The following is a 20,132-nucleotide window of genomic DNA, read 5'->3' on the forward strand; positions in this document are numbered from 1 at the left end:
GGAACCTGCTCCCCCCCCCCCCTATCTCTCTCTCTGCCTGCCTCTCCGTCTACTTGTGATCTCTCTCTGTCAAATAAATAAATAAAATCTTTAAAAAAAAAAAAAAAAAGAGACAACTAAAAAGTCAGAAATGAAAATGGGGCTATTACAGCTGATACTGCAGAAATAAAAAGGATTATAAGAAAGTTATTATAAATAATCCTCACACCAGTCAGAATAGCTAGTATCAAACAGACAAGAAATAACAAGCTTTGGCGAGGATGCAGAGATAAAGAAAACCTCGTGCACTGTTGGTGGGAGAGTAAACGGTGCAGCCACTCTGGAAAACAGTATGGAGGGTCCTCAGAAAATTAAAGATAGAAATTCCACATGAGCCAATAATTCTACCTTTGGGTATTTACCCAAAGAAAATGAAAACACTAATTCTTAAAGATATCTGCATCCCTGTGTTTACTATGTTTATTGCAACACTATTTACAATATCTAAGATATGGAAGTAACCTGTGTCCATCAATAGATAAATGGATAAAGAAGATACAGTGTGTGCATGTGTGTGTGCACGTGTGTGTGTGCGTGTGTGTGTGTAACAGAATGTTACTCACCCATTAAAAAACGAACTCTTCTCATTTTTGACAACACAGGTGGACCTAGAGGATATTACGCTCAGTGAAATAAGTCAGACAAAGAAAGACAATGTGATTTCATTTATATGTGGAGTTACAAACAAACAAGCAAACAAAAAGAAAAATGGAAACAGATTCATGAACACAGAGAATACACTCGAAGCTGTGGGTGGTAGAGGGATGGATGAAATAGGTAAAGAGGATTAAGAAGTACTGACTTCCAGTTCCAAAATAAGTTATGGGGATTAAAAGTGGAGCATGGGGAATATAGTCAAGTTCACTAAAATAACTGTATGGTGACAGACGGCAACTGCATTTGTTATGGAGAGCCTTGTGCAATGTATAAAACTGTTAAATCACTATATTGTGCACCTGAAACTAATATAACATTGTATGTCAACTATACCTCAACAAAAATTTAAAAAATCTGTATGCTAACAAATTGGATAACCTAAATGAAATGTACAAATTCCTAGAAACACAAAACTTACAAAGACTGTATCACAAAGAAATAGAAATCCTAAAAATATCTACAATTAGTAAGGACACCGAATCAATAATCAAAAATATCCCCCCCAAAAGAAGCGCTGGATGTTATGGTTGCACTGGCAAATTCTACAAAACATTTAAAGAAGAACTAACATCAATCTTCATATTCTCCAAGAAGTGAATTGGAGGGAAGACTTCCTAACATACAGTATGAGGCATAACTCATTCTTTGCTACCAAAGCCAGACAAAAACACACAGATATAAAATCAAAAGTACAGACCAATTTCTCTTATGAACACCGACACAAAAATTCTCAATAAAGCAGCAAACTGAATTCACAAACATAAAAGGCATTCAAATCAGAGAAGAAGAAATACAATTATTTCTGATTGCAGATGATACGATCTTCTTTCTATGTAGAAAACCCTAAAGATTCTACACACACATACAAGAGAGCCTGTTTTAAAAGTCGCATGATACAAAGTCAACACAAAGAAAGGTAGCTGCATTTCTATATGTTAGCAATGAAAAATCTGAAAAGGAAATTAAGAAAGCAATCTATGTACAATAGTATCAAAAATAATTAACTCAATTGAGGGGGTAAAAGACTTATACAATAACAAAAACCCAGAACATACTCCTGAAAGAATTAAAGAAGACATAAATAAATGGAAACACATCCCAGGTTTATGGATTGGAAAACTTAATACTGTTAAGATGTCAATGTTATCAAAATGATCTACAAATTCAGTGCAATCCTTACCAAATTTCCAATGGCCTTTTTTACAGAAATAATTAAACCTTTCTAAAATTCATATGTAATTTCAAGTAACCCTGAATAACCAGAACAAACCGGAAAAAAAGGAACAAAGCGGAGATTCACACTTCCTGATATGAAAACTTACTAGAAAGCTAGTGTAATCAAAACAGTGTGCTGCTGACATAAAAACAGATATATACATAAACAATGAATGCTGGAACACTGAAAAGAAATAAAATAAAATAAAATGAAAACAAAACAAAACAAAAAAACAGACATATAGACAAATGGAATAGAATAGAGACTCCAGAAATAAGCCTTCGCATACGGAGCCGAATGACTTTCTGCAAGGGTGCCAGGATTGTTCAACAGAGAAAAAACAGTCTTTCTATCAGTGGTACTGGGAAAATGGAGTATCCACATGCAGAAAAATGAAGTTGTACACTTGACTAACACTATCTACAAAATGTAAGACCTGAAACCATAAAAGTCTTAGAAGCAAACGTAAGGCAAAAGCTTTACAATATTGAATTCGGCAGTGACTCCTTGGACATGGCACCAAAAGCACAGGTGATAAAAGAAAAACAGACAAACTTTATGAAAATCAAAAACTTTTGTGTATCAAAAGATACCAGTAATAGAATGGGAAAAAATATTTGAAATCATTTATCTCATAAGAGGTTAATATCCAGAACATACAATGACCTCCTAAAACTCATCGTCATCAATAGCCACAATGAATCAAAATAACTTATTTCAAAAATGGACAGAAGACTTGAATATACATTTCTTCATAGAAGATATGTCAATGGCCAAGAAGTACATGAAAAGATTTTCAGTTTCACTAATCATTAGGAAGGTGCAAAACAAAACCACACAAAAAATCACCTCACACCCATGAGGATGGCTACCACCAGGATAAAGGGAAAACCTCAAGAGTTGGTAAGAACTGGGGCACTGGGTGCCTTAGTCAGTTAAGCATCTGTCTTCAGCTTAGGTCAAGATCCCAGGGTCTTGGGACTGAGTCCTGTGTGGGACTCCCTACTTAGCGGGCAGCCTTGTTCTCCTCCCTCTGCCCCTCCCCACTGCTACTGTTTGCTCTCTCTCTCGCTTTCTATCTCTCTCAAATAAATAAATAAAATCTTTTTTTTAAAGAGTTAGTAAAAAATTACAGAAACTGGAACGCTTGCACACTGTTGGTGGTAATAGAAAATAATGCAGAACTGTGGAAAAGGGTGTGGCCATTCAAAAAAAAAATTAGAAATAGAATTACCATAAGATACAGAAATTCTACCTCTGGGAATATATTCAAAAGAATAAAAAGCTAGATCTTGAAGAGACATCTGTACAATCTGTACACACATGTTCACAGTAGTATTATTCACAACAGCTAACAAGTGGAAGCAGCCCAAGTATCCATGAATGAATGAATTGATAAGCAAAATGTGGTCCATGCATATAATGAAATATTATTTGGCCTTAAAAAGGAAAGAAATTTTGACACATGCAATAGCATGATTAAGTCTTGAGAACATTATTTTAAGTGATATATGATAGTCACAAAAGAACAGTTATTATTGTTATGAAACAACAAAAGAAGAGATTCTGCATATAGAGAATATCCACATGTGCAGAGTGGTCAAATTCATGAAGATAGAAAGCCTTGGTGGCTACCAAGGGATGGGAGGAGAGGGGAATGGAGAGTTACCATTAATGGAGACAAGAGTTTCAGTTTTGCAAAATGAGAACCATTCTGGAGTTGGATGGCGGTGGTGGTTGTAAAACAAAGTGATGCACTCAGAGCCACAGAAATGTACACTTAACATAGTTAAGATGGTAAATTTTATGTTGCATGTATTTCAACTCAGTTAAAAAACAAATGCTATTAAGGAAAAAAAAAGATATAAGTTTGTGAATTCCTGGAACCTACAAATGCCAACTTATATGGCAAATAAATAAATAACTTGGCAGATATGATTAAGGATCTTGACATGGGGAGATTATTCTGGATAGTCCAAGTGGGTCTGAAATACAATCACATGTGTCCTTATAAGAGGTAGGAGGAGATAGCTTTGAAGACAGAAAAACAGGAGATGTCAAAGACACTAGGGAGGCAGGCAGTGGAATGATGCGGTCACAAGCCAAAGAATGCTGGCCGCCGCCAGGAGCTAGAGAAGGCAAGGAATAGGGTCTCCAGAGAGAGCACAGCTTTGCAGATGCCTTGATTTTTGGTCCAGTGAAACCATTATGGCCTCCAGAACTGTGAGAGAATATGTTTAAACCACCAGATGAGTGATACTTGGTAGAGAAGTCCTAAGACACTCATACAGTAACACAGATTATAGCGGGGTACACTGAAGGAGGAAGAAGTTTCAGCATGGGGTGGGAATACAATTTTTGACTTAGACTTACTATTTCTGAGGTACACAAGAAATTTGATAATTTATACTCAATAGACATGTCAAGCAATGGAGCTAGATGGGATACCCTAGGGAGATAAGACACCAAGGAAGGCGGCAGGGCCCAGGCTTGAAACCCACAGTATGGGAACATATAGAAAACATGTAGGGGAAGAGAATCCATCGGAAGAGACCAGTAAGGGACATCCAATGACGCAGGGAGCCTCAAGTCTTCCAAGTCAAAAGAAGAAAGTATTGAATGAATGATGACCATTGGATGTATTAATATGGAGGCATTTGTTGACCTTATATTAACTCCCTTTGACAGAAGGGAGACAGAAACAAGACTGGATTGGTGGAAGAGCCTGGTAAGTAAGGAATTAGAGCATGGAGATGCCCCATTTGTGAAACCGGCTGGTTCTTTTAGCCACATTTGTTAAGTTACTAAAAATCATAGTACAATATCGAGTTTTACATAATATGAGAACTTTCCATTTGAGACATCCATATTCCTTTCCAGTTTGGAAAAAAGAAAACATATTCCCACGTGTAAGAGCCAATTGTTGGCTATTGAACAAATATCCTGAAATTGTCCAAGTTTCGCACAGTGTCTCCAAAAACCCGGGATTAGTTTTAATCACAATTTGGATATCTGGGATGATTCACTTGCACTTAAAATGAATTTAAAAACCTAGCTGGTAAAAGTAAATGAAATTGGTAATTAGTAATAACAAACTAATGAGTGTGTCACATGACAAAGGATTTCTTTCACTGTCCCCTTTCCTCATATTTTCCTACTCCTAGAAAGCAAACCCTAATGAGAAAAATAATTCAATCCAAGAGCAGACTATTTTTAATATTGCAAAGTAGAAACAATCATATAATATTGGGTTATTTTCCATGTACAAAGTGTTTCCCTTGGGATATTATTTCTTTTGAGAAAGAATAATGAGAACATTATTTTTGTTAAGAAAAAAAGAGACATGTAGGCTTTCTTTAAAGATAACGTAATTCTGGGAGAAGCTTTACTCTTTTATCGGACCTAATCACATTAGATCCCTTTATCCGGAGATGCCATGACTATAGACAATCATTTCCCATGACTTAATGGGTTTTTAATTTTGATATATAAACAATATGTATTTTGGCAACTGCGTATTTTCTTTTACATATTTAAAATCACTAACTAGCCTAATTAAAACAGCTGAAACAATTCTTTCTACATACAACATTAAAAAATTTAAAATACTCTCTTCATAGGTGAAAATACCTGAAGTGAGGCAAGAGACAGCATTGTTTCTCCTTAAGAGATTAAATCTGTTCAGTATATCAGAATGTTTTTGAGAATCCCACAAGATTTTCTATTTCTAAAGTAATCATTCATATATACGTATATATATACACACATATACGCATTTGCACATACAATAAATATATATATGTGTATGTATGTATGAAACAAATATATTTATGGGATATATATGTGCATGTGTATGAAATAAAACACACCTAAATCCTCCAATGAATTTTTTTTTTTAAAACATGGACTAACATGTGGAAGCAATTTATACTCTCCCAAAAACATAGACAACCAGATTGCTTTTGCTCTGGTAAGTCCCTGGGAGAGAAGGAAAGAAATTCCTACTTGATATGACAGGAGGTGCTTCCTGGGAAATTCAAACATGTAACTAGAAACAGATTGATGTCCTCGTCATCAGACAACTGTCAGGGTGGAGGGAGGGGGACTCGTACTTGGATTGGCTCTGTGTCAGGTTACCTAAATAGCTATGTGCCGGCTTTTCCTCCACAACTTTGATTCTTCTTGCTCCAGCAGGTATCACTAGCACTTCTACATAACCTGTAAGAGTCAATAAAACAAGAAATAAATCATGAGTTCTTTTAAGATCTCTTCTCTTAATTGACTTGTCCCCCTCTTTTTCCTTTTGGTTTCGTTTTTTTCTATGAAATTTCAATAATATGCAAAGAAAGAAAGTTGTATATAAAAGCTGTCATAATTTCAAGTGGAGAATTTTCTTTGAAATATGTTGAGCCTATGGCACTATTAAGGGCAAGCATGTAATTGTATGTTATGTAAAAAAAAAAGAGAAGTTCATTGATAGCTTATGAAGTATGAGGGTGAAAAAAAGCACAATTGTCCAGCCCATTCAGAAACACAGTAGATCTTGGAACAAAGCAAATAACCTCAGATTTTGTTCATGAAACTGCTTTAAGTTAGCATGTGTGGGGAAGAAGGAAATGCAGCTGGAGAGAATACAGCTGGCGGGATCAGGTCTCTGGGTAGCTGAGTGTAGGACAAGAGAGACCAAGTACTCCCTTAGGAAATTAACAAAGGGTTTGGAAACTGGGGCTGAAGACAAGTAAGTGTCAGGGCACACCAAGAAATCTGGAGTCACCCTGAAGGTGTCAAGGTGATTTGGGGTAAATCGGAGGGGGAGACGAACCATGAGAGACTGTGGACTCTGAGAAACAAACTGAGGGTTTTGGAGGGGAGGGAGGTGAAAGAATGGGTGAGACTGGTGGTGGGTATTATGGAAGGGATGTATTGCATGGAGTACTGGGTATGGTGCATAAACAATGAATCTTGGAACACTGAAAAAATAAAATTAAATTTAAAAAATAAAAAAATAAAAAAAAACAGCTAGAAGGAAGACACATTTAGACGTTTCTTAGGAAAGATTTTTCAGCAGAGGTTAGGAATGTAATAAAATGAAATAAGATAATAAAATAAAATGAGACAGAAGAGAGTGTGCAGAAGAAGTCAAAATTAAGACTTTAGTGCAGAATAGTGATAGAGTAGACACCTTATAGCTGAATAGTTACATCTTAAATTATAAAACATATGATATATATAATAATATTTAATATTCTTCTCAATATCTGGGTAGTTCCATATATCTGATGAGAGTCTAACTTCAAAGTTAGGGTTTTTTTGGAATTTTTTAAAAAGTTTTTATTTAAATTCCAGATAGATAACATACAGTGTAATATTAGTTCCAGGTATAGAATTTAGTGATTCATCATGTACATACAACACCCAGTGATCATAACTACAATTACCCTCCTAATGTCCATGGATGATGGGCAAAGTTAGTTTTAGAAAGGCACAATAGGGGCGCCTGGGTGGCTCAGTGGGTTAAAGCCTCTGCCTTCGGCTTGGGTCATGATCCCAGGGTCCTGGGATCGAGCCCCCACATCGGGCTCTCTGCTCAGCAGGGAGCCTGCTTCCTCCTCTCTCTCTGCCTGCTTCTCTGCCTATTTGTGATCTCTGTCTGTCAAATAAATAAATAAATAATCCTAAAAAAAAATAAAAAGGCACTATAACAAATCCCAGAATTGTCATCTGTTGCTTAATTATTCAAATTCCTGAAAAGGTTTACAATTATCGGTATATAGCCAAAGGTAGCATACACCCCACCTGGGGGCAGTGGGTGGAATTTGGGGCATGCGCTTTTCGAATAATAATTTCTATTAGTGAATGCTGCTCATCCAATTTAACCATTTTTAGTAACACCAAACCACACAAGCACTATCACTTTGATACATGAACAAAATAAGCAGTAATGAAAATAGAAACAAATGCTTACTGCCAATTTATACACAAAAATACGGTAAGAAGATCTGGGCACTCAGTGAGCTCATAATGAAATTGGAAAGAAAAGGCAAAAATACCTTGCACAAATATGAGTTCAAAAAACTTCCAAAATTATGTAAAAGAGATCATATGCAAGATGATATGGTTAATTCCCTGCTTAGGAATATAAACCCATGTTTCAACTGTCCTCTTAACCTGATCACATCATCACTCGAAAGGTTCACTGCTATTTTTAATTCACAGAAGTGGGATTTTTTTTTTCTTGTTTTCCTTTTAAAGTGTTATATACATGACTCATGTTTGAGAAACACTGGCATCAGCTGGAATCACTCTAATTCACAAAACATTTCAGAGAGTCAAGGAAAGCTTCACCAAGAAGTAAACAGACGAACCGTCTCTGAAGAATGGGCAGGATTTGGTTATGTATAGAAAAAGTATGAGTTCGCTGTATGAAAGGGAAAGTAAGAGACTCAATAATATTTTTAGTAGCATGTCAATAAAATAATTCTGTCAGAAAGAGGAGATGTTAGAATATGTCTCTGTTAAAGAGGATTTTAATGCATGCCCAAGACACTGAATTGATTTCTGTGAACAATGGCTTGGGAAAGCTTTTTAAATTTAATTCAATTAATTTATTTATTTGACAGAGAGAGAGAGAGAGAGAGAGAGAGATCAATCACTAGTAGGTAGAGAGGCAGGCAGAGTGAGAGGGGAAAGCAGGCTCCACGCCGAGCAGACAGCCCTATGAAGGGTTTGATCCCAGGACCCTGAGATCATGACCTGAGCCAAAGGCAGAGGCTCAACCCACTGAGCCATCCAGGCACCACTGGCTTGGAGAAGCTTTATCTGACAGCAGTACTCAGGATGCCTGGGGATATAGTTATACATAACAGTTATCAGGAAGCTAATGTAAAAATCCCAGGAATATGAGAGGCTAAGGAAGAAAATCTATAGAGCCCTGTGAAGAAAAAAAAAAATTCTGAACTTGACAACCAGAAGAAAGTGGGGAAATAAACACTGAACACAAATGCATTCTTCTTACTTCTGTGAGAATGCAGCCATAGTTTATAAGAACATGGAAGTCAAGTTTTGGTAGTAATCTGATAAGTCTGACTTTGCAATTTGTACTTAATAAAACCATGTAACACACTAGTAAAAATAACTGCTAAGAACTGTGGAACATCTGGAACTCCAGACAAAAATCAGGTGAGGGGAGTACTTTTGTGAGGCAGTAACATCAGCCATGAAAGTAACTGGAGAAAACGAAGAGAAGAGAAGGACTCAACCTAGGACAGCCATAGTTTTCAACAGGCTGAAAATAAAAAAGAATCCAGAGAAGGAATTATCACAAGAAGATGGAGATCTGACTGTTTTGGTGAGGTGGAATCCTACGGATTGGATTATCTCTAGCGGAGCCGTTGGTCAGTGGTGTCAAAAGCTATACAATAATCAAAGAAAAAGGTGACAACGGATAGCCCATCAGATGTTACAATCAAGAGATGACTGTTCATCTCTGAGCAAAGGAATTTAGTAAAGTATTTGGAGATGATGTTAAATTTCAGGATGTTAAGAAAGAAGAGTGGAGAGAGAGAGAGTAATAGAGGGAGTAACTCAATTCCTATTTGGGTTTAGCAGTAAACTCAGGAGTTTGCTGTGCATTAGGACACCAGTTATATCTAAGTTCATAGATTCATCTGGAGCAGTTCTCTATTACTCAGCTGGAATGGCTTAAAGGACAGATGAGTTAGACTGAGTTTAAAGAAGGAAGGGAGGGAGAGAAATACTGAGCGAAGACATTTGAAGTCTTAGCCATAGCCAATGACTGGGGGGGCCTAAATAGTTTTCAATAATTAAGTCATTTAGCACAATTAAGAATGCACTTTTTGGCAAGTTTTGATTTAAATTCCAGTTAGTTAACATATATTTAAATCAGTGAATATGAGGGTGGCCATTGCCGAGTTCAGCAGTTTGAATAAAGTCTGTGATGTCAATGTCGTAAATTTGATCCTCGTGTTGGATAGTTGGTTTTGTACACAGAAACATCCTACTTGGGGCACCTGGGTGGCTCAGTGGGTTAGGCCTCTACCTTCGGCTCAGGTCATGATCTCAGGGTCCTGAGATCGAGCCCCACATGGGTCTCTTTGCTCAGCAGGGAGCCTGCTTCCCCCCACCCCCTGTCTGCCTCTCTGCCTACTTGTGATCTCTGTCTGTCAAATAAATAAATAAAATCTAAAAAAAAAAAAAAAATCCTACTTAACAGACAGAGATCCTGTTCTTAAGCAGACCTCTTAAAATGCCAATAGCAGTCATTATCTTCGTGGTAGTAATAATGATAAATGTCACATTTTGAACAACTTCTATGCGCTAGACACTATTATAGGCAATTGACATAAATTTTTCATTTAATTGTAATGATAACATCCAAGGTAGATACTACATTTCTCACTTGATAGATGAGAAAATAAAGGTAGAGGGAAGAAAAAAAAAATACCATTTTCAAGACTGCTTTGTCAGTAATTAGCTGACTTCAGAGCTATCTGATTCTACCATGGGCATCTAGCTATGACCCACTGTTACTATTTCATAAAATAGAATACATAACAGTATGACTCTCCTGCTGTGCCAAAGATACAAACAAAAAGTCTAAGAGCATGTGTTCCTTATTCAGGATCAGTATCATCATCTCTTCCATTAAGAATAACACATTTGGGGCACCTGTGTGGCTCAGTGGGCTAAGCTTCTGTCTTTGGCTCCGGTCATGATCTCAGGGTCCTGGGAATTGAACCCTGCATCGGGCTCTCTGCTCAGCAGGGACCCTGCTTCCCTCTCTCTCTCTGCCTGCCTCTCTGCTTACTTGTGAGCTCTCTCTCGCTCTCTCTCTCTGTCAAATAAATAAATAAAATCTTTAAAAAAGAGTAACACATTTTATGCCCATTTCTTCCTAGTGTATATGGTTAGCTATCTAATTCCACAACCAGCCAAAAATACAATTTATCTTTAAAAATTCCTTTAAAAAGTTATCCTGCAGCTAGGCAAGTTGAAATGAAAGACATGATTAAAAAAAAAAAAAACCTCCTCAAGTTTATTTTCTAGCTCCAACAAAAATGATTTAGCAAACTCTAAGTAGAGCACAAGGACTGAAAACACCCACATGTGTCTGCACATGTGTTGCTCATACAATATATACAGTGAGCATGGCCAACTGGACCAAAGAAGCCTTCAATTTCTTCAAGAAATTCTAGGAAGTCCATAAACTATAAGGATAAAATTGTCTCCAGAGAAACATTCTTAAGTCACAAGTAGATGAAGCCCATGATATAATTAAGGACTTACACAGGTTTATGTTTTTTACACTCGCTAAAAAATAATGTTTCATTATTAATTATGTTAATAAATATTAATGGATCACACATTATGCAGGTCATTTGTAATATGGTGTTAAACAAAAGTAGTAATGAGATTTTTCCGGATTCATCTTTTAAAGACTAGTGGGGAAAGAAAGACGAGGAAATGTAACTTGCAAATGTGATTAGAGCCTCTCTAGGTATGACACAAATATGGTATCATTAACCAAGTTCTTAGCGATGGGAGGTAGAGTTTGTCCAGTGCTCACTAAAGAAGTACCATTTGTACTGAGATTTAAGTGATGTCTAGAAATGAGCCAGCAAAGCTAAGAGAAAGCTCACGGAACCATATTTTAAAATACAAGATGCCAGAGGGAGCATGGTCAGTTTGAACATCTATAAGAAATCTAGAAATGAAAGGAATGCTGGTGTAAGATGATGCTGGAAAGACAGGCAGGGACAACACCATGCAGGATCTTATGGTCCAAGCTAATAATTCTAGTCTCTTCCCTGAGAGTCAAGTGAAACTAGCATAGAGTTGGAAGGAAAAAAGCAACATTATTAGTCTCCGATAATCCCAGTATCTTAGGCATCTCAGACATTTTCCAAATAATAGCTTCCATTAACATGAATTACCAACAGAAAATGAACAAATGAACAAAAATGAAATCAAAGTGCAATAAAAACAAAGTTTTGAACTAGAAATCTGGGGGAAAATGTACCCACACAAATGCAGTCAGAACGAAAAGCATCACTAATTTTTAAACTGGCATTTCTGTTTTCTATGCTTAGTGGAAAAACAAACTGTTACTACAACGAAATAAAGATGTTAGTTCTGAATGTATACCAGTAATCTTCAGTGAACTGTTTCCATGCATAGTAAATAACCATGCAAGAATATTCTTTAAAAAATTCTTGTATCTTTAAAAAATCTTTGTTCTTTCAGACTTCATTTGAACTTCTATACTGTAAGCCCCCCTCCGCTACAATCATCCTGTAAAGCTCATTATAATTGTACTTCTTAGTTGAAAGTCTGAGAGGCTATTATGGCAAAGTATGATTTCTCTAAATGACTTCTGGCGGATTTTGACTTGTAGGACCTGTCACATTTTTCACAGCTTTGGAGGTCGAGATTTTGATCTGCAATTTACCCTGGGCTTCAGTTATTTTTAGGCTTCAAGATCTTCAAGCTCACTTATCTTTTATTCTGCTGGGGCCCAGCAAAAGTTTATATTCAACTTTAGAGGGCTGTGTCTACATTTTCTTTTCTGAAGGCCTCTTGTATCCAGAATGAACTCAGTTTTCTTAATTATTCAGACAAAAATGGATCACTCTTTGTATTCAAACTAAAACATTCTTTAGTCTCAGATTTTTTTGATATTTGAAAGAATTTAAAATAGGAAAAAACTGAGGAATATAATAGAAGCATACTAATAATGATGAAAATATAATCATAAATACTAAAGATAGTTGAGAAGACATCCAGGTAAGATGCTAATGTAAATGTCTGCTTACTCCCAGTGTTTTCTACTGGATAGGTGTTTTCTACACAGAAAGCAAACCCGTGGGTTGTTATAGGTCAGTACAGCAAACCTATCACTTTTTGTTGTGGGTCACTTTAAAACTCACACTACGTGGATCTTTCATGGTCATTTCATTCTCACATCCCTGGAGTACCAGTATTTTAAATAAGGATATAAGAAAGGAGAGGATGACTTCCCACTATGAATATATCTGGAACTTTATCCTACATTTCCTGACTCTCCCTGTTATCATTTCCATTATGCTACACTGCTACAGACTCTATTTCCAAAATTGTATTCCTTCAAATTGAATGAAAACATTAAGGAAAAACAAACAAAATTGAAAGCTGAAAACCTGAAGACTGATACTTTCAATATAGTTGCTCCAGGCTGTTACAAATCATTATTCTCCGTTAGACATCATGCTTCACATTGGAGAATAAGGTCTGAAGAAACCTGATAACATTAGCCAATGCAAATTAGATTATTCCCTTTCTGCTCCAATATATTAAATGCATAACAGATGACTTCATATTTACATTAATGGAACACGGGCTCTGGCTCATGTCACATGTATCATATGTCATCACAAAAAAATCACTCAATCCCCATTACAAAAGTCTTCAATTAGGGAGTAAGAACTGTGATTTCTAAGTCAACTTCAGTGTAATCTCTCCGTTCCCAAAGACTGTTTGGATTAGTAATTCTGAAAAAATTAAAAAAAATAATTACCTGCTCCTCTAGTATGATTAAAATCCCCTTTAATGATTTTGCATGATTTTCCATTGCCGTTGCACACACCACAGTGATCTTCCCTGGCGAGAGAACCTAATAAACCATCGCAGCCAACTTTCTGTAACAAGAGATTGACAGTAGACCATAAAGTGAGCTTTTTTCCCCCTCCTTTTTTCTTTTTTTTACTCACTAATTTAGAACAAAACTATTATCTCCAGACTAGACATATTGAATTGACAGACTAGTAAAATGTCATATTCTCTGGTGCAAACTAATAGAGCAAGCTCATGTCAAATGATGTCATCAATAAAGTGACCAAATAGCAGGACAGTGATGAGGGTATTTTTCCCGTATTAAGAACTAAATGGTATCCTAAAGCAATTTGGAAAAACATGATTGGGACAAATTCAATTTATATAAAACCCAAAGGAAATCACATTTCTATTAAACACAATATTATTAATCTACTTCATCCTACTTAACATACAACAGATACACTTCATTATGTGGAAGGCTTTACTTCTTAAGGTGGTTGCAAAGCAAAGTCTGATATTAAATATTAACTTTGTGAAAATCAAATGTGAATGTTTATTTTCACTACAATTCACGAATCAGCTTCTATCCCCATCTTCTTTGGCATCCAGCACATGAATGTGGGGAAGGCTGCTCACAACCCACGGCCCCATGGCCGCTGTAAGAAAATATGAACAGTGGGGAAATACATTTTAATTTGTTTCCAAAAGAATTATGTTAATGTGAATTTTCTGGGATAAAATCACTGACTCTTTTCGAGTGAATAATGTTGGTCTCCCATTGATGTTCAGAAAATATGCTAATAATTTGCAAAGTTGTGCAGACTCAAAGGGCAGAATTTAGTATGTCAGTATTGTCAGAACTAAATGGTATGATTATTCCATTACCCTTAATCAAGGAGTTGCAAGAGAGACTGATGATAACACCCATTTGTAAGGTTACAGTTATTTTAGAGGAATTTTTAACATCTTAAATAAAACATGAACAAAAACAGGGTCTTTTTCTGTGGTTGGTGTTCAGGTGGGGGGAGTAAGCAGATTACAAAATGCAGCTGTGTGATGAATATTCTGAGAAAGCCAAAATCACATTAAACCTGCATAATAGAGCATCCTTTCCTTTTATCAAGGGGGATCTATCAGTATCAAGAGGTGGACAAAGCAATGCATTAGTGGAGAAGTTTGATCTGCAAATCAAAGCTTATTCAGGGAGAAATAAAGAGAATGTCACAGATGAAAGAGGTGGCCACCAAAGGAAATTCTCCAAACACAACAAAGGTACAGAAGAGCTCACTAAGCAGCAGCCATAAAAAGACCTGAAAAGAAAAATTCTTTCATTTATGTACAATTGAGGAAAAATTTATGGTAGAGTTTAGAGTGGCTTTGAAATGATAAACACAACTCTAATGCTCTATCCCTAGCTTTTTTCTTGGCAAATACAACAAACTCAATGAACAGTAGTTAAATGACTGAAACAAATTAGTACCTACTAACTTATTAGTTATTTCCAACCCTTGTAACCAGGATATGACAAGTCTGTAAACCTACAATAAAAGCCAGGGACAGACATGATGTCATGGCTCAACAATCACACATTTAAAAAATAAGAATAAGAGATTTTAAAAAAAATTTTGTAACTGATAGTTTCAAGTATCCATACTTATCACAACACACCCACATATCTCCAGAAGTTGAGGATGAATGACTTTGCAAAGGCAATGTCATTGCTTTGCTGGTGGCCCCCTTTAGTACCACTGGCATGTTGGAGATGGGCAGAGAGCATGATAATACAGAGAAGGGCTTTTTCTATCCTTTTCCACAACAGAAATATCAGAAGCAAAATGGGTCACAAGGAGAAAACTATCTATTTTCAACTGTCCTCCTTCAGTTTTGGTGCTGTGTATTTTGTGTAGCCAAAGCTGAAAAATGGGAGCTTGCCAGAAAGGGAAAAAAAAAAAAAAAAGGCATGCTTTTAATTATATTGAAAGACTGCATGTAGCATTTTAGTTAAAAAGCCAGAATCCTGAAGTATTCCCATTCTGTCAGAAGGCACAATCCCTTTCATGGAACTTTAATTATAACCATCAGATTCACTGAGCGCTTACACAGAATTTTGTTGTAGTTGTATTTAGGGATTCTGTAAAAGATCTGGCTTACAAAACACTGTGAAGTGAAAATAACAGCAAGTTAGGCTATTGCATGTGGCATATACAGTTAAGGAAACACATTTTTTGGAAGAATAAATATATTGAAGACATGCACTAACCTGAGAGATTAATAATAATGGTGAAATAAAGTTAAAAGATTTACTTGTACAACATACAGGTCTGAAAACAAAATGTATATAGGTAAATGCTTGCAATGATTTTTTTTTACAGGAAAATGAAAAATTACATTTTAGATTACTGACAAGGCTGTTAACAAATAAAGGAAATTAAAATGTAATTATAAGACTGTTTCTTATGCCAATGGTATTACATGATTCTGTGCTTTTTTTTTTTTTTAAAGATTTTATTTATTTATTTGAGAGAGAGAGTATGAGAAGGGGGAGGGGCAGAGGGAGAAGCAGACTCCCTGCCAAGCAGGGAGCCCGATGCGGGACTCGATCCCAGGACTCCAGGATCATGACCTGAGCCGAAGGCAGTCACTTAACCAACTGAGCCACCCAGGCGCCCCATGATTCTGTGCTTTAAACTCTACAGCATGCTGGCAAAATATAAAATCTTAGAGCTGGGAAAGCATTTAAGTTTCATATTGTTTCCAATTTTATACCCAGAATTCCATAGTCTCTCTTGGAATGTAGGTTGATCCACCCATACCTTGAAATTGTTTTCAAATATTGGTGCACACCTGCAAGAGCACACGTGTGTGTGTCTGTGCACGCAGATGCACAGACATGCATTTTTCTGGGAAGAAAGGAAACTTTTCATCAAATTCTCAAAGGAGCATAATGTACAAAAAAGTCAATGACCATTGGTCTAACAACCTCATTTGAGGGACTAGTTAATGTGCGCATACATAGTTTAGTTGATTTTCACAAGAATATAGTTTCTTACTGGCTGTTATGGATTCAGCGCTGTGCCACTCAGATACCTCTTTTATAACTAAGGAATTTATTTCCTTCCCATGCCTACCCAGTTTATCAGCTGATGGCTCTCCCTTTGTAGAAACCGCCTGGCCTGAAGAAAACTACCTTTCCTAAGGTCCCATTCCCCTTCTGGTGCAGTCTGCAGCCAGACCCTTATAGATGTTTGGGGTAAAAAGGCCTGGGTTTCTCGCCACAAATGAGGACAATTCTAAAGAGCCATCCCAACTTCAATGCTCCTCACAGGGTGGGCTGAAGTCCTGTTGTGACTGTACCATAGCCCCCTTTCTCCCTGTGCCCAACTCTTGTCTTCTTCCCTTCTCAACATGGATGTTGAACATGAAGACACCTGGCATTAATCTTTCTGCCTATTAATCTCCCGGGGGAAGCGAACTTGAGATAGTGGTAGAATTATAAGTAGTGGCTTCAAAGTTCTAGCTTTTGATTTTCCCACTATGCTGTCCATACTTGCTCTCCTTTTCTAAAGATAAATGAAGAAATGTGCATAAATGCATGTAGTAAATAGAGATCATTTTTAAAAAGAAAGATAAGAGCAAATGAAGTGTTTAAGCATTAGAAGAACAGATCAGTTAGTTCTAATATGTTGAAAATACCATAATATTAAGTGAGTAAAAGGACTCATTTTATAGGTTTTTGCCACATGGCTCAGCCGTGGACACAAGATTTGGAGAAATGGAGCACTTGAATTTTGGGTCTGGAATATTTTGACAGAAAATGCCACTTTAGATGTGTAATATGTACATTGCAGAATAAAAATCTCAGTTTCTTTGAGCTAATCATGGATTTTATAGATTATCTAGTCCAAACCCTTCATTAGACATATGAAGAAAGGGAATTTCAAAGCAGATCAGATTTGCTCAAGATGATAGTTGAATCAGGACTCCATCCACAGCTTTTGAATTTTGGTGCAGAGCTTTCTACCATCCTGTGCAGCCACTCAAAGGAGGTAGAGCGGTCCCTCAGCTCTACAGTCTCCCTCAGCTGTACGGTCTCCTTCAGCACATACGGTCCCTCCCTCAACACATACGGTCTCCCTTCTGGAGTGTCTTACCTGACACCTGCCGTTTGCACAGACATCTAATCCCTGATAGCCACATGAAGTTCCATCCATCACTTTTTCTGACAGAAGTACAGGCTGTTCTTTCCCAACAGGAGAGCAAAACAAGGCACATGGTTTTTCTACACACAGAGTGGATAAAAAAAATGAGCAAAAGTTACTCCACAAATATTTTTATCTTGTAAGCTTTATTTTTCAGGACAGTTGTTGAGTAAAAAATATAATTGATGTGAATTGAATAATGTAACTCTAGAGTAGTTATTATGAGTAGTAAATGAGAAGATGCCTGGGGAAAAAATAGATGTCCAATGAATATTTATCTCCTTCAGAAATACATCTTCAGATTATTTTCAAAATGTATCACTTATTTTCTGGCACCAAATCTCTACCACAGACAAACCAATGATTCTTGCCCCCAAATATTTTACACACCACCATTTCTTGCTCGTATCTTTTGGAATGAACTGCCCTTTATTTAAGTACATCGGAGAATTCCGGCTATTTCAGATTTACTTCGTTCATGAAGACTTTCTTGATGTGTTACTTCTAAATTCCCATACACACATTTGTGAGCCGAAGCATTTGGCATTTTCTAATTGAAAGATGACTAAATGGAGAAAAAAGAATTTCTAAGACGAGCAATTCTCTCAAGATCTTCCATTACAAGGATGTGTAGAAAGGCAACACAATCCCATGAGAACATCCAGTGGAGCTCACAATTGCTGAAGGGCTAGCTAGGGCTCAACTCCCTCCATTGCTTCTTCGGAAAGCATGTCAGTATATGTGATATCTAGGGGAGGAACACCACTCTGGGTGAAGAGTTTCTGAATGGCTGGCAGTCTTCTTCAGTGCTTCATTAAGCAATAAGCTAGGACAGGTAGAGTTAAAACGCTTGACTATCAGCCTCAGTCAAGAGTGACAAAATATTTTTAAAGGGCTGTTTCTATTTCTAAGCATCCTACAGAAGAACTGTAGTATTTGGTAAGACCAGTAGGAGAATTATCCAAATCTGAAACTTCAGAGCAATTTCCATGCTACATTACTACTCTGTTGGCTTGATACCAGTCAGGCCCTTTACTGTTTATTAAGCTCATATAAATAGAATGGAAAATAGTTTACAGTCTTTGACACTGATCTTCACTTATGTCTTCAGTAAAGTTCCACGTATGCTGATGGGATTCTATAAATACCAAATAACAGCCAGAGGCATGGAACAGGGTATCACTTTGCAAAGAGAAGACAGACAGTTAAATGAGCCTTCAGAATTGAACATTTCAAACAGTTTTCACATGTGGCTTCTGAATACTGCTCTGAACAATTCTGGGGAGTTGGAACATGGCCTTCAATGTGCATGGTTTTGAAATTTTCCTTTAAGATGCCATTATAAGCCGCAATAAAGCATTTCAGTATGCTCTCACACCTCAAAGTAGGTTATGTTTATTCAATGACTACTTACTATGTCATATCTTTGGACTTAAAAAGAACTGCTATAATTGCAACACTTTAAAAGTGGTTATATATATGTGTGTGTGTGTGTGTGTGTATTATTATGTGTATGTATATATATGTACTTCTCTTTCTGGAGTTTTCACTGAAGAGAGGAGCAAACCAGATAGAAGAATAATGTGGAAAGGAGCTTGTCTAGAAAATTCCATTCATATTCCACACAAGAATTCAGATAAAAATCTTCCTATTTCTCCTTTTACAACATATTGTCAATTCACTGTGCTTTACAGATGACATAAACATTTGATCTCAATCTTCCTTCCTGGAGTATACCCTTGAGATTGTGACATTAGAGTGATCCATGTAACATGCCAGTACTCACTTGGCAGTCAGGCTTTGTCTTGATTTAAGAGACCAACCCTTTCCAAGATATGCATTAAACATGGATTTCGGCCAAATCTCAGCACAGTGTATGTAAAATACCTGAATGTTAAAGCCATGCCTCTTTTATTTGTCCCCTAAAAATAACTGTTCACTTCAGCACTGATACCCTGTATTTAATTTTCCTAGCCACAGATTCATGTATTACATAAGAATAACAGAAATAGCCCCTTGCATTTTAAGGTGTCATATGCTGTGTTTTTAAAAGAATCATATATTTCACTTTCTTCCATAGTGCCATGTAACACACAAAGACTACTGTTGTGTATTTTATTTATCATACAGACTGATGTGTTTGATGGGTTTGTGTTGTGAAATTATAAAGAAGACTAGCTGACTAATTATATAAATATTTATTATGGATCATTCTGATGATAAACATGACTTTATAAGAGGTTTTAATATTTTAAATAGGCCCCCATCCAAACCTGATTTTTTTTTTTTTTAATTTGGAGGGAACCTGTTTCCTTTCTCTTACCTCATTTCTGAATGAACAGGTTTCAAATAACTTTAATAGTATCAAACTGCACAGCCAGTTAGAGGCAGAGATAGGATTAATCCTCAGA

At 36.6% G+C, this 20,132-nt stretch overlaps 1 protein-coding gene across 1 annotated transcript in view; it reads right to left on the reverse strand.

Moving 5' to 3' along the window:
- Positions 1-20,132, reverse strand: part of LOC111141183 (ADAM metallopeptidase with thrombospondin type 1 motif 19) — a 246,812-nt gene that overhangs the window by 57,537 nt on the left and 169,143 nt on the right. Inside the window, exons 14-16 of the mRNA XM_022493562.1 lie at positions 17,674-17,801; positions 13,485-13,605; positions 6,050-6,130 (exon numbers count right to left, since the gene is read on the reverse strand). Of these exons, the coding sequence (XP_022349270.1) occupies positions 6,050-6,130; positions 13,485-13,605; positions 17,674-17,801 (330 nt within the window). The remainder of the gene's footprint in view (positions 1-6,049; positions 6,131-13,484; positions 13,606-17,673; positions 17,802-20,132) is intronic.

The sequence above is a fragment of the Enhydra lutris genome, unplaced genomic scaffold (assembly GCF_002288905.1).
Source record: "Enhydra lutris kenyoni isolate GAN:26980312 unplaced genomic scaffold, ASM228890v2 scaffoldscaffold5, whole genome shotgun sequence".
Lineage (NCBI taxonomy): Eukaryota > Metazoa > Chordata > Mammalia > Carnivora > Mustelidae > Enhydra > Enhydra lutris.